Below are 22,929 nucleotides of genomic sequence, written 5' to 3'. Positions count from 1 at the left end.
ACCCATCACCACCCACCAGGCAAACCAGTCATACTTAATGAACTGGTGGGCGTGTCCACATAAAAACATAATTTTAATAAATACTGTTGTGTTTATGAATAACTTCTTCCTCCTTATATAATACCTGATGATCATGTTTTAGGGTGGGGAAAGAAATCACGGCACTCCATCTTTAAATATGTTGGACTATACCTCCAAAACAGACATGACCCCCCTGTGATCTTTGGCACCTGGGAACCACTGCTCTATTATAATGAAGTATTGGATTGTGCAGCCCCCCCCCCTCCCCCCCCCCCCCCCTCCCGCCCCAAACTAACCTCGTGACTCTATTTCTCGTATGCACATGTCCACCACCATGGGTCGCGCTGTATTGTGAACTTTCACCAGGGTCGTGAGGTCGCAGCTGTAGACTTTACGGACGTGTTTCAGGTCGGGCTTGCAGTCGTTGGGTACGATAGTTGAACAGTGTTTGTGGACATTCATGCCACAATCTATAGAGAGGTACAGAAAGTAGAGCAAGGGGCATTAACAGTGTTATAATAAGGTAAATGGCACAATCAAATCCTGTCTGTAAAAATGTACCCTTGTTGTAATAATGCAAAGTTAATGTTATTATTATGTTATACAACCCTGTGGAATTTACAGAACAAAACCTTGAAATCATGAAGCAACAAAACAAATACTGTAGTGAATTCTATTGTAAAAAAAATGTCCATTTAATTTTTATTGATGAAATTCTATTGTCATTTTAAACAAAGAGGTACCAAATTAACATTCAGCTCGTTTTGTTAATTTCACTTTCATTGCATGGTTGCTTTAATTGGCGTTTTTGCTGGCTTAGGTCTAAATCCCCTTAATCAATATTTGCTGTCAAAATGTCACAGGGACACTGACTGGACGACTACTGTCAGCGGTGGGTGACATCACTCTGGTCAGCTGCCAGGCGTGTCATTGGGGTCACCTTGAGCACTAGAGTGGAACGCAGCTCCACAAACAACCACAGTCATTTATAAATAAAAAATCACACCCGTGTGAAGTGAGGGTCGCTCTTATGATCATACATCATCATACGATGATGATTTGATGTTTGTTTACACAAATCCGGAAAGCTATAGGCATATGGGAGGAGCTAGCGACCCTCAAAAACAATAAATGAAAAAGGCAAGTCAAGGAAAAGAAAAACTCCACAAATGTCAGATTTCAGGCCAGTACATTGACCCAATATTTTGCTGTTCTATACCCAGCTTTCCGGGTTTGTGTAAACACAAACATTGGCTTGTGATTGGCTGATCACCCCCATAGCGATGATTTGATTGGCTGAGCAAAGTACATATTGAAGATAAAAGTAAGGGCGTATAAGTGAGGACGCAAATTATGATTGGCCAGAATGAGATGATGTATGATGATAAGAACCCCCCTCACTTCACACGGGTGTGATTCTCTGATTATTTGTAAAAGCTCAGGGCTATGTTTTAGTGTACTGCTAATTCAAATTAATTGACAATGCCATTTGATCATTCTTGGCTATGTGTGGGGATTCCCTTTATTTTATGTGGTAATCTGTGGCATCACAGTATCCATCTCTGTGGATTTTCAAGCAGTATATTAGTCATGATGATCATTTGGTTCTCCCACATTGCATTTTGCCTTCAGTGTTAGAGCATGTGCTCCGGCGCATGACAGTGTTGCGTGCCGAAAATAGCAGACCTACAAGCTCACAGCGAGTCGCATCCGCGTCACGGTGTGAGCTTGTAGGTTGTCTCTCTCTCTCTCAGAATGAATTAGGTTTTAGTGAGCACACAGCTGTTTCAGGGCAGGTTTCACCTTGTAGGGAGATCAGCAGCCCACAGCGAGCCAGTGTAGAGAGACTGACTCCAGGACTGCTTTGTAGCAGAGGCTCTTAGAGGGAATTAGAGGCTCAGTGGAAACAACGTGGCCTGCAGTAGGGACAGTCAGCCCTGCTGTATGCGCTCCATTCTCTTCCAAATCTGGGCTCGCACACAAAGGCTTGGAAGAAGCAATTCAGACGCTGCGGGCTACACTAGACCTAGTTTCCCACACGAAAATGGGGGCAGCCTCTCCAAGCTCCCTGAGCATTCTCCAAGTTCTGAAGGGGATTTCTTAATTTTTGTGTATATTGATGCCAAAACCTCAAAATTTCATCATTTTGCTCTTCAGAATGATTCTTGTTTTTCGTTCCTCTTTTTTTCCCCCAACAATTATTGTATCGATAAGAAGGAAAAGATCTCCTATGAACATGGAACTGCCGTTTCAGCATGTAATTTCACATTTTGATTAATATGGACCCCCTGAGAAATGTGCGCAGCCTGCCTGTATTTATATGCATTGATGCAGAAATGTAATTACTTTTAAGAGATGGTTCTCTTAAGGATATGAGACAGGCAGCGTAATAGAGGGCACTCTGTCATCAGACACAGGTCTGGTGTTGTCCATGTGTGAGCGCACTGATGGCCCTGGGGTCCCAGGTGGGGTGGGTGAGGGAGAAACAATGGCCCCAGGGACACCCTGGAGACAGAGGAGGCTGCACACTGCACAGTAAAAAAAAGAAAATCCTCAGCGATTATTTAACTCTGAGAGCATAAAAATAGATGCAAACGGACTCGTCGTAAAGGGCGCATTTTTATGCCCTTGGAGCGAAATGAAGACTGATGACTTTTACTGTGATACATTTTACTGCACTGTCAGCTCTATCTCCGTTGCCATGGTGAGAATCACGTTTTTTTAGCTCAACTAAAAGATTCTAGTGCTGATGAGTAGTGGTTGGTGCCTTGGTGGGGGTTGGGGGCGTTGCTAGCGTCTTATCACCACATTATCACCATATCACACATCTACTATGCTTAGGACCCCATAATGCCGGGTAGTCTACCAACCCATTATTGCGTTTGTCTCTGGCTGGAACGGTGCAGGCTGTCTGACTGTTTTTTCTTTTTTCTTTCTTTTTCTTTTTTGATAATTTGTTTTTCCAACAAGAACTGAAGCTGAGGTTGAGCTATGGGTGACCTAGCTCTTTGGTTGAAGCTTCTGAATTTTAATGCATGTGGAAATGGAGCTCCTTCCCCATGCTCCGAGCCCCGCTCCTCATTAAAGAGACATGCCAGCTTTGTTTTCCCTCACAGGCATGATGGGATGAGAGGGGGGGGCTACTCCGATGAGGAAATGTGGCACAACAAGCAGTGGCAGAAGCTGGCTTCCTGGCACTGTGCCAAAAACAGTTCACACACACACAAAAAAGAGGAAAAAAGGGGGGGAGGGAGAACATTTTTTGAATGCAAATTCAAAGCATCTGAGACTTTGTTGCCCCAATTTCAACTAAGCAGGATAGCTATGGTTGAGTCTGAAGGAATGACTAAATACAAATATAAACCAATACTCCGGAAAAAAGAAAGAGCTTTTCCTTTGACTGTTGTCTGCTTTCTAAACCAATAACACATCAATAATTAATGTGAGAGCTCCCACATATATGTGTGGCTCACTTTGTTCCATCAATAAAACATCACTACACATCAACCCACATTATAGTGCTATTATTTGTGATGAAAATCCATTTCTGTGTCTGCTGCAAAATGGAAGTCTCACTTATTGACAGGCAAGGTAGAAACATATAATAAAACCCACTGAAATGCAATTTCAGTAGGTTCATAAAATGGAATACATATAGCAGATAAAAGAATAAAGGGAGTTTTGTGATGTGATTTCCCTTAAACCACAGATGAATAGGAATAAAAACAAAGGAACACTGCAGTGCTGTATCTTCTAAGGTGGGTGAATGTGTGTTATAGCATGGTGACTGCTAAGCGAATGAATGCAGAGAGAGACAGAGTATTCAGCCAAACACTGCCGCCTTGCCTAAATGTCAGTCCTATGGTAAGCTAGCTATTGTAGCTTCGTAGCCAACCAACTAAGGTATGGTGGGGGGAGTAGAGAAATGTCTCATTGTGTCTGTATAATAATTATGGCAACATGGCAGAATAGAGATGTCCTGTGTGACCACAATAAACATAGCCTTGAGCTAAAAGCAATGAGACAATTGCTTCAGAAAAGTGTAGTTATTTTAAATTTTTAAACTGTATCAGTTCACTAATAACAAAAGTGAGCATATACTGAATCTCGTATTCACCAGTCAAATGATAAGCAACCATGTCAAAAGCAAAGCATTAATATTACTTTAAATTATCTATTACATCACAGTAAATCCACAGTGGGCCTAAATCTTAATTTCACTATGTTATACAACCCTTCTAATCTATAGGGCCTGGTGGGAGTTTTAGATTAACACATAATAATACAGTTCTACTCGCACTAGAAACTACTGTAGGTAACCCATATGCAGACATAAGAACTTTATAATCCATGATGATTACATAAACTAAGTACAGAAAATTATGTAACCCAGTGCTTACATTTGCACAAACAGTGAAATCCGGAGTAATAATTTGAAGATTAAATTAACACTATGGATTTAACTGAGTATATATGTAGGCTACACTGCACTTATATCTGCAGCCTATATAATGTTGATATTTAATGTTAACATTTTAGTACCTGCACATTTGACCCCTTGAGCCATCAATCCCCACATAAAGTTGGCACAATGTTCACACCAATGAGGACCTCGAAAGGTGTGCACCTGGAAGAGAGAGAGAGAGTTCTCAGATTACTGATGAAGTGAAAGCAAAAGATAGACTTACATCGCACCTACAGACAGTAGACATGTCGATGTTAACATATTGAACTAGAAGAAGTGCCCTTCTGGGCACAGGTCTCCACCAGGAGGATAGGACTGTGTGAGATGTTTGGCAAAATGTTTAGGAGTAGGAGTTTGCCTTTGATGGAAATTGGATGATTTGAGGCATTTTGTTCCAAAAATGTGTTTTGCAAAAATCAACCTGTTGGTGGCGCTATAACAGGCCAATGTGAAAAGGGTGGGATATATTCCTCAGCCTAGTAAGAAAATGTGTGAAAGATTTCACGTAAATTGCATGCTGCGTTCATGATTTGAGGCTATTGTTCAAAACGGGGCAATCTGTGAAAGCCAATTATAGCCAATTAGGATGGAATATGAAATATCGGACAGATCCAACTTGAGCACATGACCATAGAGATACTGTGTAACGATTTGTGAGATTTTTGGACAGAATCTGGAGGAGTAATGTAAAAAAAAGTGTTTTTCAAAAGTCGGCCTCCTGGTGGCGCTATAAAAGGCAGATGCGGAAATTGCAGGTCAAAGGTTTGTCCTTGGCCTCTAGGGAGTGTGCATGCAACGTTTCACGCAGATCGGTGCAGTTTTAGGTAAAAATGTGAAAAGCTGCCTCATGGTGGCGCTATAACAGGCCGTTCTGGAAAATGCGGGGCAGAGGTTCATCGTTGCCATCCAGGGAGTGTGTGTGCAAAGTTTGGCATCGACCGGGTTAACGGTGCCGGAGATTAGCTGTACACAGACGGACGGAAGGAAGGACGGACGGACACACACACGGACGGACGGACACACGGACGGAGTGCAAAACATACTCTCTCCCCATGCCTTCGGCCTGGTGGAGACAATGAAGCAGATCAGGATGATTAGATCTGTATAGGAAACAATGGTTCTTTGAACAGACTCTAAAACTAAGGGGGAGTGTGCCTGCATGTGCCAGAGTATAGAAGTGACTCGGAGCAGAGAAGGCATTGCAGTTATTGTACAGTGCGATATGACAGCTAGACACCAAAGCAATGTAAAGGTGCAAGTTGTCATGGAAATCTGCTATGGAAACAGTAGGACGCTACCTTGCTAAGGGAGCCCACACTCTACCAGGTAACAACAGCCCAGCCAATCAGGAAGGCCCTGACGAGACATCAGGGGGTGACAGAGAGCGACGTCTCTCCTAGGTGCTTATTTTTTTACATGATGATAACAGTGGTTACAATACACAAACTCATTAAATCCCACAAGAAAGGCTGAGGCCTGGAACCAATATGTCACTTTGGCACAGCAGCCGTAGGCTTTTGGCAAGCGTGTCCCTGTGCTGGTTCTTGGACAGTCAGTTACCAATTACCATTACTGGCTGCCTCAAGAATGAGATCTTTCTTATTGTTTGTATTCTAGTCTGGAGCTCACACAACGTGCCTTATTAAATAAATACATGAATATACCTGCTTGTAGCCAATTTTCAATAGAGTAAATAAGCCCAAATATCAGTGACAACTAAGGTAACTTTCTAGGCGTAGCTAATGTTGGAGGTTGGTTGATTGGTTGTCAGATCATGGAGATTGTGCTCATCTGTTGGAAATGGGGAAATGTCTCAATTTGATATATAGCTGTCATTAGTCAACATGCTAGTCTATTTAAATAAAAACAATAAAATAAATCATTAGGCACGTGTCATTCTGTGAGGGAAAAAACACCTGGCAGTATCACAACTCATCAGAGTACACAGCTTAGTTCATTAGCAAAAGAAAGTGTTCCGTCAGCGCTCTCTGTGATTAAATGAGAGTAGCTTCAAACTGTTAAAGGAGAATACAATTAATCTCATCAATGTAAAGCAAATTATTTGCAGACTATGGTGATAACAGCTAATCATTGTGTCAATGAGTGAGAGAGTGACATTAGATTAGTATTCTATATTAAAGAGTATACTGATAAAATTCCAATCAGTGTCATGATTTCACACAAAGTGAAAAAACAAAACAGAAATAAATAAATAGTGTAACTCTTGAGAGAAATGGAACATGTTCCATTTGGACACTGCACTCCCAGAGTTAAATTAACACACCCAGTGTGGGAGCAGTAAACATGGATGCTAAATGTGTAGGTGAAAGTGGGTGTTCAGCAGTAAGCAGGAGAAGCCTGGTGAGCAGACATCAGCACTTTGCAAGCCTTTAAGGCAACCATTTCCTCACGGGCCTCCTTTCCATTAACAAACCAAGATAGGAAACCAAGTGTAGGACTGCTGACACAGGCCAATATGGGGAAAGCCTCCTGAGTCCTCCATGCTTCTCGCTTCCCTGCATCATCCTAATCTCTCCATCTGGTGTCCAAACCAACAACAGCGGTCCTCAGGCCACCAAACAGATTTTCCTTAGAAAAAAAAGCTCAGCGGACAGATCCAAAACATTCCCCCCCCCCCCATTTTTTATCCGCTCTCCCACTCAATGGCAGACCTGCCTCCTGTTCCGGCAGAAGGAGACCCGAACCCTGCCTTCTGGTCATGACACAACAACACGAAATACACAGGCAACATTTTGGACATGTAACTGAACAATAATAACTCTCTCCAGCCTCACCTTGAAGTTGTGGACTTTGTCAGATTTGGGGGTCCGGTCGCTCTCCTTCAGTGTGGCTCTGCGTACCAGCGAGGTGATCTGTGAATAGGCAAACAGTTTGAAAGGCTGCCAGATGGCGGCTGGAGGTTTCTGTGGCCCCATCCTCATCGCCAGTGCCGCCGCCAAAATATCCTCTTGGTTGGCCTCTCGCTTGGCCTTTTGCACCAGGGACTTCTCTCCCTTGTGAAGCTCGTAGCACTCCCTAGATGGCATCTCAGTGGCGACGTCTACCCAAACAAGACCCAGTAGAGTCCAAAAAGTTACTGGGTCCTAAAATGAAAAAACAATTAAAACTATCTGATGCTCAAAGAAAGTCTACAGAATGCAGGGTTGCTTTCATTGCTCCAGTCAAACACAACATCTACAATAGCAGTAACAAACATGCAAATCTAAACTGCGAAGAGTCTAAAAAAGAAAATAAGTCCAAAAGGAGGAAAATGGGTCTTCTGTCTAAATCCTCTCTCAGCAGTGACAAGGAGATTAAATAGTGCTTCTGTTTCGAGAGTGTCAAGTCCTGTGATGGTTAGATACAAAAGAGGTACAGCCCTGGGTGCTCATATGGTTGCCTGGGAATGTGCATGCAGATGAGATGAGTGGTTGCGCTAATCCTCTCCTCCCTGTACAGAGCTGATATCTTCCCTGCTGGAACAGAGACAGCACACAGTGTATGGATGCTGCCAGGGCTGTTGGAGTGAGGGGGAGGAGTGCAGGGGCGTACCCCGTTGTAGTCACCAGCGGATTAAATGGTTCACACTGGCCAATCATAGCACAGCCCTGCATGCATTATAGTTGCTACTACCCCGCCCCCACACAGACGCCTCTATCAGATATCCAAGCAGGGGTGCCTTGGTGGGATGAAATGAGTGTGGGTTGATAATGAGCAATGAATGAGTCATGCATCATCGGTGGGATGCTGTTTGCAGCACTACCAACAGCAGTTGGCTGTTGGATCGAGGGGCTGTTTTCAAAATCATGTTGCCACAGTAACTGGTTATGCCTTAACTACAATGACCTGGACAATATCAATTCATGCCCAGTCGAACCACATATAAAAAGCATCTTTATCATCAGTGTAAGTAAAGAAAGCAGCTGTGATTGTTTTTGGTTTCCCCCCCCAAACAAATTGAAAATGAAAATATGGTTTAAACATTTTGAGTTTTAAGAACAGACAAACAAAACAAAAAAAATCTAAAAGGGACTAATCAGAGATGATGCAATAGTAATGTAAAGGCATGCAGTTTACCAGATGGAGGGAGCTCTGATGTGCATTAGCAATTAAAAGTGGCTAAAAGGAAGCTTTAGCTGTTGTTATGCTCCCTGACTTCAAATCCATAAAGAGATTAAAGTCAAATGCCAACATTCTTAGATAGAAAGCTGACCTAATTCTACCAATGAACACTGCTGAGGTGAAAGAGTCAGCATACAATTTATACAGTATAGAATTATAACCACCCCACCCCCCATGGACTGTCGAATGTAATTTATTGCAACCGCAAGTCACATTTACTATGAAATCGTACATTTTGTCACAGTGTATCACTCAAAATCCCCATACATGGGGAAAGCCCCCATATATGGTACCCAGGTCTCGTGACATCACGTGACATCATCAGTGATGGAGATCCCTGATGTCATAGTAAATGCGACCTGCTGTCGCAATTAAGCCCATATATGGAGAACCCTGATGTCATCAATATTGGCCAGCAACTCTACATCTGACCTCAAACCCTTAGATCTCCATATATGGATATATGTCAGAACCTGTTATGACATTCCATATGTTGATCCTTCCCCATCCATCCTTCCTCTTCGATGTCTCCCTTTTGACTGATGCCTATCCATTCAAACTCTAGACGGGCCTGCCCCAAAGTTATTAGTGCAGCCGCGCCCGGCAGCCGGTGAAAAATAGAGTTCTCAACAGGCCCGAAAATTAAGGCCCGGTCCTACCTGGGCCCTCATCAAACCCTGTACACTCAAGATACTGCCCCCGCTGCGACCCTTAGATCTCCATATGGAGCTGACCTGTTCTGACAATCCATATGTTGATCTGACCTCATCAAACCCTGTACACACGCTCCATATATGGCCAGTACAGAATTAATTCCATATGTTGATCTGACCCCCCATGCGCCAGCGCTCGCCCAGCAGTCTGCTGTCACCCAGGCAGATATGTTGATCTGACCCCCCCATTCCAAAGCGCCAGCGCTCGCCCATAGTCTGCTGTCACCCAGGCGGATGTGTGCACGCGACCTTGCCCTCAGGCGTCTTACTGGTTTAAACAGATGCTAGGTTGATTGTTTACCTGACATCATAGTTTCAATGTACAGTTTATATTGTTATATTGTTAAGACTAGGTTCTTTGTTTACCTGGGATCCTAAAGTTTCTAGAGGCACTACTACACTCTTGGATACTGTGGATAAGAGTGATAAGAGTGTCTGGTAAATGCCTAAATTGTAATTGTATTGAATATCCAGAACAGGCACTACTGTACTCCGAGGTGGACAGAGTACTCGACCCCAGTACTTGAGTAAGAGTACAAATACCACCTGTTCAGATTTACTCCACTTGAGTCCACTACAATTAAAAGTAGCTCATTGTCTCCACCAGGCCGAAGGCATGGGGAGAGAGTATGTTTTGCACTCCGTCCGTCCATCCGTCCGTGTGTCCGTGTGTCCGTCCGTCCGTCCGTCCGTCCGTGACCAGCTAATCTCCGGCACCGTTAACCCGGTCGATGCCAAATTTTGCACACACACTCCCTGGATGCCAACGATGAACCTCTGCCCCAAAATTTCCAGAACGGCCTGTTATAGCGCCACCAGGAGGCCGCTTTGTGCAAAACAAGTTTTTGGACAGTACACCTACAGATTTTGTCCAAACATCACGCAAATTGGTACACACTCTCTAGAGCAAGGGTTTTCAACTGATTGTGAACCAGGGACCACCACCCTGACTGAGAATCAACCTGGGGACCACCACCCTGACTGAGAATCAACCTGGGGACCACTACCCTGACTGAGAATTAACCTGGGGACCATTGTTGTGTTGGGAGGGGGGATATGGGCGTGGTGTGGGGGAAATAAATTAATCTTCCATATTAAACTCATGTTGCTGTTCATTGTAACTTACTCTATGAGTAAGCAGACACTTGCGATTGATTATGGGCACATTTCCTTATAATGGTGACTCAACCAGGCAAACCGGTACGGTTTCCCTTGAGATTCTAACTCACCTTTCTGTGGAAGTTCTTGACATCCGACTTCCCAGTAACTGACAACATCGACGCGTCATCGTTTGTCACCAGATCATTTACTGCATTGTTTCTTAACTTGTGGTAAATCTTCACTTTCCTACATTACTAAATGCATGGTCAGGGACCACATGCAACACCTTCACGGACCACCAGTGGTCCACGGACCACCTGTTGAAAACCCATGCTCTAGAGCCATTCAACGAAACGGGTCTTTCAGATTTCTCGGACTCCATCCTGATTGGCTAAGATTGGCTTCCAAAGTTCGCAGGAATGCTCAGTTTCAAACAAAATGCTGCAAATCATGAACACATTGTGTGATTTCCGTGAAATTGTGCACGCACATTCCCACTAGGCCGAGGAAGAAATGCCACATGAACATTTTCAACTCAGCCTCATGTGTTTTTACCTCTAACTGCATGGCTCTGTGGATAACTTTGTATGCCAACTCCCTAGAGGCCAAGGAAAAACCTTTTCCTGGAATTTTTCACATCTGCTCTTTATAGCGCCACCAGGAGGCCGACATGTAAAACACATTTTCTAATATTACTCCTTCAGATTTTATCAAAATTTCACGCAAATCGGTACACATGCTCTCCATAGTCATGTGATCAAGACGGGTTTGTTTGATTTCTCATAATCCACCCTCATTGGCTACGATTGGCTTCTAAACTTTTCAGGAGTAGCCCGCTTTGTACCCGTTTTGTACAAATCGCCACAACTACTCAACGCAGCGTCCGATTGTGGTGAAACTGTGCATGCATATTCCCACTAGGCTTTGGAAGAAATGCCACTTGACCGTTTTCAAATCAGCCTCATGGTGGCGCTACAACAGGCCAAGCCGCGACACACACACACACACACACACACACACACACACACACACACACACACACACACACACACACACACACACACACACACACACACACACACACACACACACACACACACACACACACACACACACACACACACACACACACACACACACACACACACACACACACACACACACACACACACACACACACACACACACACACACACACACACACACACACACACAGACACAGACACAGCTAGTATGAGAGAGCAGAAGTGGAGAATAAACAAAAAAAAATTTTGGGCGGTTGCTTGCCCTTGAATAAGACAAACATTAAAAGTCCATAGACTTGGCTGCCACATATGACATCATGTCTGAAAGCCAGACAAAACAAGTAACAACAAAGTAAAATAATTTGTCTTGGAGTAAAGTACAAATCCTCAGAATCAGTACTTCAGTACAGTACTTAAGTACATTTACTGACCTCTTGAATGTACTACCACATATATTTGCCAGACAATGCAGAAGATTGAATAACAGATTCTTTCTGCAAATATGTTTGCATGTTCAATTCCTTTCAGGCTTCCACTGATGCAAGCATTGATGGTATGCACATTTGGCATCAAACACAGGACCATGATAGCACTGTGTCATAAAGGATACACACCTTTTTGAGGGGTGCTAGCCCCTCCTACGTCCAGCTTTGAGGGTCTACTGTAAACACAAACATTGAAGACTAAAGTGTGTAAACACAAACATTGAAGACAAAAGTGTGTAAACACAAACATTGAAGACAAAAGTGTGTAAATGTAAACCCAAACATTGAAGACAGTGAGGACGCAAATTGTGATTGGCTAGAATGAGATGATGTACGATGACGTATGATGATAAGAGCGCCGCTCACTTCACACGGACCGTGATCTAATATTTTATCTACATGTATCATGTATGTAGATATATTTTGATCTCCTTTCCCATGCCCCCCCGCACTTCTTCCCTCTCTTTCTTCTAAGAAATAACGAAACGATGCACAAAAACGAATGTCAGACACTTCTTTACTTCTGTAAACCTGTGATGTGACAAGAACGCTGATTCTGATCTACAACCTGCTTCAAGTCAAATGTGAATATAATAATCCCACATCTCAGAGCTCAATTTAGCCTTTAGCTGTCTTCACACCTCTTGAGGGGAGAAATGGAGGTAGTAGAGATCAGAATGAATGACTCACAGATAAGACTCTCCTTCAGAAATCAATGAAGACTATTTTATTATTGACAGTCAGTGAGCTCCCCAAACCTCAGCAGAGGGGTGGCGAAATGAAAGTCTGTTCGGTAGAGAGGAACAAACGATAGCTTTGAAGATCAGTGTAGGTGCGCACAATAGCATCCCAAACCTGCATTGTCTGTTTGCTGACAGGGACTGAAGCTCCACATGAAAGTTGATATTCTTTTCTTTTTGAAGTTTTTCTAAAGGAACTATCTCCGCTGTGCTCAGTGCAAGTCTCTGCTCAGAGGGGGCACCAGAAGTTGGTGGATAAAAGGCAGCAAAGACCTTTTATGTATATGCATCAGGCACCCTCCCAGACCCCGAGCACTTTGGAAGGCTTTGCAGCGTAATTGCATTGCACGCTGTTAAGTGCAGAGCGAGCATCTGACTCCCAGGATGTGGCTTACTTTGAACGCAGCTCTAATTGACACTGATTGATTTGCTTGTTTCCCAAACATGCCTCAAGTTTGGGCCCTGGTGTAAAGAAGGACGTAGGGCCGTCAATATAATACTTTTTATTTTCTCGTCCTACAACTGCCCGTCCATGGCGAACAACAGAGATCTTTTGAGCCTACCCAAATACTGTGTGCCAATTTAAACCTAACAGTGTAAAATGGACCATGTACCTTTCAGAAGTTAACCTCACATATATTATGTTCTCATCACAAACTTTTCCTTGCTAATGTATAATAAATAACAGTAATAAAGGCACCAGTCCCCATTCAGAAACTAGAACAAAGGTTATACTTTGTCAAAAGATGTTCAGTTGCCATTTGATACTTGGGGTTTCTACCGTGTTCCATTATCTGCCCACAGTACGCAAGAGAGCCATTACAGAGCGGTAGTGGAAGACATTATTTATGGAGTGGAGGTTGTTACATAAGGAAATGTACTTCTAATGTGCTGCTGACCTAGCATCAACATTAAGAGCCATTAAGTGAACAGCAGAATTCTCTTTATTGATCAGATCATAAAATAGAACTGAGAATGTAACATCCCTAGAAGAAATTGCATGTTTTAAGGTGGTAAAGCTTATATATAGAGGCTATTTCTTGTACAAGCAGTGGTTTTCAACCATTTTCACATCAAGGTCCATTATTTATTAGATTTAGAGTCTAAGACCGAAAAATTCGAATGACCACAATTCTAATGCTAAATTGATGTTGGCACCATAGGAGATAACAGGCAAACGATCAAAATAACAATTATTTTACATTCTCCAATTGTGTTGACTTCTTGTAAATTAAGTAATGCAGATGTTTAATAATAATGTAACTCTTGAGTGTAAAATGAAACTAAATGGATGCATAGGGTCCATTTGGTTTCATTTTAGACCTGTAGGGTCCATTTGGTTTCATTTTACACAGCGGTGGCCGAACGGATTGTGGAGAGGTCTTGATACCGGAAGGTCGCCAGTTCGAATCAGCGGTCCGACACGTTAAAATTACCACCGCTGAAGTGCCCTTGAACAAGGCATTGAACCACTACGATGAAATGTTCTATGAGCAGGGCCTGGCTGGAAACTTAGCCCAGATACCAGGTATCTGAGCTTAGCCCAGATACCCTGGGTAAAAATAGTAATCATTTCATTTCATTTCATTTCTCAAGAGGTAAAGATCTATGGGTCCATTTGGTTACCAACTCTCCATCATTTAGAGCTGGAACTCCCTCAAGGACCACTGGTTGAGAAGCACTGGCCTAAAGGAAGGCTGGAGATGGTGTTGGTGGTGTGAGGTGAGTTGAACCAAGTGAAAGGCAGCCTTGAGCAGAACCATGGGTCAGAACATTACAATACATAATATTATATAACCTGGAGATGGTGTTGGTGGTGTGAGGTGAGTTGAACCAAGTGAAAGGCAGCCTTGAGCAGAACCATGGGTCAGAACATTACAATACATAATATTATATAACCTGGCATAGATAACCCTGACGCAATCAAGAAACATGGGAAGTAGGACATTATAGAGAACACAAAGAAAACAAGACCATTGAATAACAAACTCTGTCTGAACTGGGGCACTGTTCTATTGACACAGCAGCTAAATGGCTTCCTAATGTCTTAGGTATACAGTACATATACTGAGTGATGATGCACTTTGACTATCCATAGTTCTATCCATAGTTATTTCCATACCAGTTAATAGCTCATGCATCACGCTAATACCAAACAGTCCAATTGCAGTGGGCCAAGCAAGAGTACTGTAGTTTATCTAAATCCACTGGTTGTGGTTACTTTATTCCTATTCCCGGTTTGTTACTATCGGCTAAATTCATTATGATTACTATAACTCTTAATATATAGCTGTACCTTTTTTCTGTATCTGTCCTGGACGTGTTTCATAACTGAGGTACTGCCATGACAACTGAATTTCCCCTCGCTGGATCAATAAAGGTCTATCCATCTAGGTAACTACGATAAATCCTAATCTATTAGTATAGGGCAGGTCTTCACCACTCTGTGAAGTGAGTGATATTGAGACTACCCAAATACTGTGTGCTAATTTAAACCTAACAGTGTAAAATGGACCATGTACCTTTCAGAAGTTAACCTGCCTCACATATATTATGTTCTCATCACAAACTTTTCCTTGCTAATGTATAATAAATAACAGTAATACAGGCACCAGTCCCCATTCAGAAACTAGAACAAAGGTTATACTTTGTCAAAAGATGTTCAGTTGCCATTTGATACTTGGGGTTTCTACCGTGTTCCATTATCTGCCCACAGTACGCAAGAGAGCCATTACAGAGCGGTAGTGGAAGTGGAGTGTCCCTTGCTATATGCTTATATAGCAATATGCTATATAATGCATATTTGGTATGAAACTAGAGAAAAGCTATGCATCAAAATAAATAAGATGAAATAAATCTAGCTTACATAGCAGCTAAAGTATGCCTATAGCACATATGGTTGCGCTAGTAGAATCCTATAAGAGACAAAATGCAGGGTAAAATCTTTTTGCTAGCGTTGCAAGGAAGCTGGAACAAATTACACCACATTTTACCAGGACAAAATAGATTACCCGAGTGTGGCTGGTGGCGTCTGTGCTGTGACAGTGATGTATGGGGAGACTGCTATCATGCTTTGCTATCGAAAGAGCAAGGTCACAATACAGGACATACTGTTTATAATGCATAGGTGCAATATTTTATGAAATAATAGTAACTTCGGCTGCATCTGGTGCTTTGTATTCAATTTGATTGCCTACTGGTACTGGTTTCTTTAAAATAGGAAATATGGTGGCAAAAAAATACTATAAGCTACTTATTGGTTTGTCTGAAGAAAATATATTTGATCAACTGGCATGGCCTAGTATGACCTTTATCGTCCTAAAAGGAAGATGTTGAATTAATGAAGAACTATAGGAAAATAAAGAAAAGTGTACACTGTAGATTAATATAAAGAACTAATGGAAATCTTACTGCGTTTCATGGCATACTCCTTACTTGCACTCTGCTGTTATACAGCACAACACAGATACTCAATATAGTCCTGATTTAATTATGGAACCTTGGAACAAAATGGGAACTAATCCACAGTTCACAATAAAAAATAATCTCATCCCTCACAGCAACAATTCTATGTAATGGAGCATCATTTGATTTTACATGTAGCATCAAGGAAGCATGTGCTGGAAGCAAATGCTTCCTTTGTGGCACAATGATTCTGAAGAACTGACAGGATGTTCTGAAATAAAATTGTGATTTAGCAGCATTTAGCATTGATTACTCGATAAATAATTAAAATACTAAGTATAATAGAAACAAACATTCAAAAGAAAATCATAGATGAAATTGTTTTTATGTGTAAACATAGGTGCCCCTCACTTCACACATTTGTGATTTATTTTCACATATTGTGGGCATTTTCTTGTACGTGAATATTTTTCACTGTTTAGATGCACCACCATGCCTTCATTAGACCCCATGTTGTTTTTATATTCTTTTTAGGAATGTTTGGTATTGAGAAATTGAATTCCATACATTTTTATTAAAACTTTACTTCACCTGGCAACGAGATGGAAATGTTTTTTGGAATTTACATCGAAAAAGGAATTAAATTAATCTGGTGGGAATCCAACCCTAAAATGAACCCTGTTCATGATGTAAAATGTACAGAATAATGGAGAAATGGATTGTTGAGCAATTAACATTAACATTTCTGATGTTTTCATTTTGAGACTGTGCTTTAAAACTGTCCTGGGGTTTGAGGGTGGAAGGAGGGTGGGATAGGGGATTGAGGTTTTTATTTTTATATATGTGTATAACCAACACTGTCCTTATGTTTCTTATACTGATTGCACTACTGAAGACTATAAACTTCTGTTTAAATTTTTTTTTTAAAGATTTTGAAATGAAAGAAAAGAACATTTATGATGTTAGTAACCTGGAAGATAAGAGGCAAGTGAGACAGTGTCTAATCAACATGACGTTAGAAAATCTGTGGGTGCAGGCAGGGTGAAAAATAGCTCAGCGTGGTACATTACATCCTTCGTTCTAGGACAGGCACAGATGAGGGTCACTCCGTCCGTCATTCCTGTCAAAAGACTCTTATGCAACTGTTCTGCATCATTCTCCCCCGCATCACCAGGCGAGCACAGCTAGAAGTCCACGCATGCAGCTTCCTTCAAGGCATAGACATTTCATAACTGATTGATGATTGCATTTAACTTTCTCTTTCACATACACTGCACACAAACACATTGCATGGCCACATCTACAGTCAATTAATGATGCTGGTTAAATGAACCAGTAAATGTAATTCAAGGTGTAAGTAAGCGGATATATGAATATGACACACACACACACACACACACACACACACACACACACACACACACACACACACACACACACACACACACACACACACACACACACACACACACACACACACACACACACACACACACACACACACACACACACACACACACACACACACACACACACACACACACACACACACACACACACACAGTCTTGAAAGTCATGGTGAGGTTATGAGTGTCACTAAGGCAAGAAAAGGGGTACCAAGATATGTGAAAAAACCCCAACAATTATTACACTGAAACAACTGGTTTCAGTGTAATTGAGTATTGGCCATATATTGTTTCTCATAACATTTGGTTAGGTGTACTGTACTGACACCAGATTTATACGACTCTTCATTGTACAATATATGGAGTCATGTACTGGGAAAAAAACCTGATCTACAAACTCTGTGCCACGGATGGATGCATGGTGAGCTTATAGATCAGCTATTTTCAGCATGAGACTCCCATCATACGTCAAGGTACAAACCAGGCTTAAAACAGCAGCTGTTGCCACGTTCCCATGAGAACAGAGTTCTGTTTTTGGACTTCTTTTATACACCATTGGTTCTGTAAGTCTTGTAAGTCCCATGAGGATGCAATGTTAATGGACACTTAAAAGATGCTGATGTATGAATAATTTGATCAGTCTTTTATTTTATGGCAGGCAACACTGAGCAGAACTCGAGTGGTTTAAAAGAAAAGAACATTTTGTCTCACATTTGTGACACGTGCAGGATTTTTCCAGCGAGTAGGGAATAAACGTCATCATTAACAATGTCAAATTAGACCCAACTGAGAAACACGGCAAGGGGTCTTCAAAACTGGGGAAAGAAAAGTAATGTCTTAGCCTGCAGCCTTAATCATCTAATAAAATATTTTCAACCTAGCTTTCAGAAAAGCCAGAGAGTTAGAAACAGCATAGTGAAAATTGTGATAGTGCCAGTAAACACAATAAGGGAGAGACATCAGGCTGTTCTTACTAAGGGGAGCAAATATTTCAGATGCAGCCAGAAACAACAAATGAGCTGCCGTCCTCTGCAAAAGTTAAACTAGCATAACCCAAAGTCTGCATCATAGGGTCTGCATATAGTTTGGGTGCGCACATCTCTCGGTGTGGACCAATTGTTTATATGATTTTAATGTCTTTTTTCCAAATTATTTTTCTGGGAATATATATTTTATGAGAAACTTCCATGATATGATTAACGACTCGAGGGCTAGTGTGTGTGTGTGTGTGTGTGTGTGTGTTGTTCATTGGGTTTCTAGCTTTGGGATAGAGTTGGTCATAGTCACATTATGCCCGGTATGTTGGGGATAATGGGAATAATACACATCCTCAGTCAGCGGTAGTCATATTGCAACACTTGGGGAACATTGTGAACAAACATCGGATGGTTGATGCTGAAGGGGGTACCTTCAGCATCAACCATCCGATGTTTGTTCACAATGTGTAACGTTCAGATCACATGTCCTGCGCCCGCTGGCTGGCCTAGTGGTCCAGGCGCATGCCACATATAGGCTCTGGCCTGACAGCGCGTTGTGTGTTCGAGTCCTGTTCATGACGACCTTAGCTGCATGTCTCTCCCCTTCTCTCTCTCCCTCTTTCCTGCCTGTCTTCACTGTAACTATCAATAAAGGCACAAAAGCCAAAAACCAATCTTAAAATATAGCTGCAAGCAGCGATAAGGCGGGACCAAGCAGGAAAGAAATAAGCAATACGATAACATGGAAGACTGAACTTGAGAAAAAGAAGACTAGAAGGTTCTTGAAGACTAATACGCTGAGTTGGAGGTGCCCGGATTTGAACCCATGACCTTGTGGTCCAAAGGCGAGAGCTCAACAGACTGTGCTATCCAGACACAATCAGTTGTCTTAGTGTAAACAGCTAAATCATTTAGTGTTTTTGATGACAATTATGTCTGTCCTGGTTTTGGGGATGTCTTTATCCATTACTACAGTGTGTTTGCTGTCAATTGTTTCACGTACAAACTTCTCTTCAACTGGGAGTTTCAAGTTTCATAAGCATATGATGCTGCATGTATGTATTAGGGGCAGAAGAAACCGCAATTTTCATTGGCTCATAAACCTTTTTTGTCTGTGTAGGTCCAAAGTTCACGTGTAGAAGGTTTCGTGCATTTTGATCAAAGATCCTGGGAGGAGATAGATTTTAACTGTTTTTCATATAATTCAAAATGGTGGTTGATCTAAAGGTCAGAGGTCAAAAGTCAGAACACGAAAGTTGTTCGGCATGAGGAGACGCATCTGGGTATCGAAGTTTCATTGCCGACGGTCAAGCGGTTCATGAGCTATGTACGCTAAAAGTTTGCATTTTCAGTTGAGTGCTATAGCGCCACCCTTTGGCCAATGGCCATGGGCTTCGCATAGTCACTGTTTGGCATGGCCCTCTACCATGTTGCAGAGTTTCACGAAAACAGACTACGCAGTTCAGCCAGAACTGCTATTTTTGGCGGAAGGAGAAGAAAAAATAACGGACAAAAACAATAAGGGACCAAACCCCTTCGGGACTGCTTGGTCCCTTAAAACAAAACAAAAATATCACATGTCCTAACAACGGAATATGTGGACATGCACATCACTTAAATTCACCTTTAAGTTCATCTATGTTAAATGGAAATGGTCACTACATTTCTATAGTGTTTCTATTATCACATTAAGCAAAATTGTTTTATTGTATCATTAAAATATAAAATTATGCTCACGCTTACTTTGAGATATAACCTTCAAATAAAACCCATAATTGAATGTCAATCATCCATGAGTATGATGACTGACATTCAATACGGTATAAATAACACATGGACAGGCCCATGGTGCCAGAGTCTGGTCTTAGTCTGGCAGTTAGGAATTCATACATATCCAAGTGAGACAGCTGCTATTTGGTTTGAGGCAATGCTCACACCAGCAGGCACCAGGCCATGAATATCAAATCCTTCACATTTACAAATAACAGAGCTACCGGTGGACATCTGGTCAAGCAAAGTCTATGGATGATGCTCTCTCCATGTTTGTGTGCTTGTTAGCATATCAAAGATATGAATCTATCACCAGGAAAGATAGGAGAAATCAACAGTGTAGCTCCAACATGGATCCTTGTTTTTTTGGACTTGACTCCAATGTAGATTTCGACTTAATGTGGCCAGCCTGTGACATCATCATCTCCTCATCAGCATCGTCATCTATGACGGTCATCATATTGTCGAGTTGGCAATTAGCAAATGCGACAATGTCAAATTGTCACAGATGCAGGTATACCATTTGTTTATGTATTTGGTTGTGAATTGGGGCGGGATACTGTGAGGACATAGTGCAGGCTATTGTAAAGAACTAGAATCTTGCACGCCTGTGGCACACTCATGTCTAACGTAACACGATTCGTGTTGTTGTTTCTCCGTGCCACGCGTGTGTGTCGCAGTGCACCTGCTACCACAACTGCAGCAGCCACAGGTTTTGGGTTCGGCTCCACCATAACTAGTGCTTTCGGGGCTTTGGGACCAGTACTACATCTGGGGCTGCTCCGGGTTCCACGTTCAGCTTTGCTGCTCCCTACAACACCACAGGTGGTCTGTTTGGTAACACCCAGCAATGCAACTAGGGCTACAGGATTTGGAACTGGACTAGGAACTACTCTGGGTGTGTTTGAAGGTTTAAATGTGCAACCAACTCAGCAGCAGCAAGGAGGCTTGTTCGGCTGCAGGCACATGGCCGCAGGCCCAGCCCACTTTGTTGTACCGGCAAGTCACGGCTTTGTCAGCTCCTACATTGCTGGGTGATGAGCGAGATGCCATCCCAGCCAAGTGGAACCAAATGCAAGCCTACTGGGGCACCGGGACTACAGCAACAACGTCCCACCTGTCTACTTAACAAGTAAGGATGAGGATGGTTTGGTTCTGTGCGATCGATGCAGCAACAGTTGGTTGAGTCTCTCTATACGATTTTGGGAAGCATTCAGGCCATCACTGTCAATGTAGAAGGTGTGAAAGCACTGCCCGATGACCAGACAGGTGATAATTTATGTGGTGCAACGGTCCCCTAACGGCACCTCAAAACACATCCGAGCATCCACCCTCTTCAGCTACGTGGAGCAGACCAACATCAAGGTCCAACTCTCACAGCTAATTCAAAATGGCCCTGAAGGTGTAGGCCCTATCATTTGGGATCAGGCCAAGGTCAACAACCCCTGACGCTGACAAACTGATCCCATTGCCCACGATGGGTTTTACAGAGCTGCTTTTTTGATTGATTGATTGAAATATTTATTAACAGTTTGCAGAATTACAGTACATTTCAAGCACAAACTCAATACAAAGACTGTTAACTGTGAGTGGACGACTCAATTAAGCATTACACTTGTTTACAAGAGGGTCCACCTTGTTCAATTCATTAAAAAAACATTTAGAGACGTACAAATAGACACTTCTATATAGTCAAAGAACAGAACAGGAATAAGCCTATCTCACAGAATTTCCCCGCCCCCCTTAATACGCCCCCTTTCGGGGTTAGTGGTGATAGCGTGACGTCACTCCATAGACACTACATGTTAACAGAGGTAATTTAAGAAGTCTACAACTTTTGTTTTCTCAAGGTAAGGTTTGTTCTATCTGTTCGAGCTGATTTACCATCTTGTTTGCTTCATAATAATATTGGTCTGTCACATTTTTACATTAGAAAATGTACTTAGATTCTCCAGAGAAAAAAACGTGTAAATGCTAATGTTAAAGACACCACTATTTACCGGAAGTGGGCGTGGAAAGCGGGCTGTGAGATAGGCCTATTCATCATAAGGGAGGTAAAAAGGGAAAAGAAACATATACAGTGAGGGGAAAAAGGGGTGGGCGGTTGGGGGGGGATTCAGATTTTACGGAGGCCAGTTTCGAATTGCAGCCGTCCGTAGGTGCTCTTTGAGAGCGGTTTTGAAGGAGTCAAGGGATTCGCATGTCTTAACGACTGTTGGTAGGGCGTTCCACATTTTGGTGGCATAGATTGAAGATCCAGGAACAGATGACTAAACAGTACCCGACCAAAGTGGATATTATTTCAAATGACATCAGTGAACTGCAAAAGAACCAGGCTACTACAGTGGCCAAGATCACTCAGTACAAGAGAAAGCTACAATGGACCTTTTTCACAGGATCCAGACCCTAACCCTATGGCATCTAGGTGGCACCTCAGGGTGACACCATTCAATCAGAGCTCAATGCTCCAACACAATTTAAGGGACGCGGTTGAACGAGCTGATGTCCCAAATCAGAATGCAGAAAGATTTTGGGGCAGTGAGATCAGAGGAACGTTACAGTGTGGGATGCAGACCTTCTCAGAGAAATCAAACACCTGAAACAGTAGCAGGAGGATCTAAGTCACCAAAGATCAATATCATCAAGACTGGAGGACATTGAACATGGGCTAAATGACAGTGGGCATATACTGTAAGAGG

At 42.3% G+C, this 22,929-nt stretch overlaps 2 protein-coding genes and 1 pseudogene across 9 annotated transcripts in view; 1 reads left to right on the top strand and 2 right to left on the bottom strand.

Annotated features, from left to right (window-relative positions):
• LOC306935803 (acetylcholine receptor subunit alpha) overlaps nucleotides 1-11,965 on the bottom strand; it is a gene marked incomplete at its 3' end in the record, with an annotated part of 32,444 nt that extends 20,479 nt beyond the window's left edge. Inside the window, exon 1 of the mRNA XM_079519014.1 lies at nucleotides 11,962-11,965. The remainder of the gene's footprint in view (nucleotides 1-11,961) is intronic.
• chn1 (chimerin 1) overlaps nucleotides 1-22,929 on the bottom strand; it is a 60,746-nt gene that overhangs the window by 6,168 nt on the left and 31,649 nt on the right. For 6 of the 7 annotated variants that reach the window (XM_079519017.1, XM_079519018.1, XM_079519016.1 and 3 more), the window contains 3 exons: nucleotides 7,282-7,590; nucleotides 4,564-4,648; nucleotides 318-491 (listed from right to left, as the gene is read on the bottom strand). In XM_079519017.1, the coding sequence (XP_079375143.1) occupies nucleotides 318-491; nucleotides 4,564-4,648; nucleotides 7,282-7,590 (568 nt within the window). The remainder of the gene's footprint in view (nucleotides 1-317; nucleotides 492-4,563; nucleotides 4,649-7,281; nucleotides 7,591-22,929) is intronic. The other variant, XM_079519021.1, reaches the window with a different exon arrangement.
• Nucleotides 18,869-22,838, top strand: LOC306935540 (nuclear pore complex protein Nup54-like; annotated as a pseudogene). Its single transcript has 3 exons — nucleotides 18,869-18,927; nucleotides 20,911-21,733; nucleotides 22,478-22,838. The product of its transcript is annotated as a nuclear pore complex protein Nup54-like (transcript).

The sequence above is a fragment of the Electrona antarctica genome (genome assembly GCF_951216825.1).
Source record: "Electrona antarctica genome assembly, chromosome: 13".
In the NCBI taxonomy this organism is placed as follows: Eukaryota; Metazoa; Chordata; class Actinopteri; order Myctophiformes; family Myctophidae; genus Electrona; species Electrona antarctica.
The sequence above is the reverse complement of the archived record's forward strand: the minus strand, read 5'-3'. Positions and strand labels throughout refer to the sequence as shown.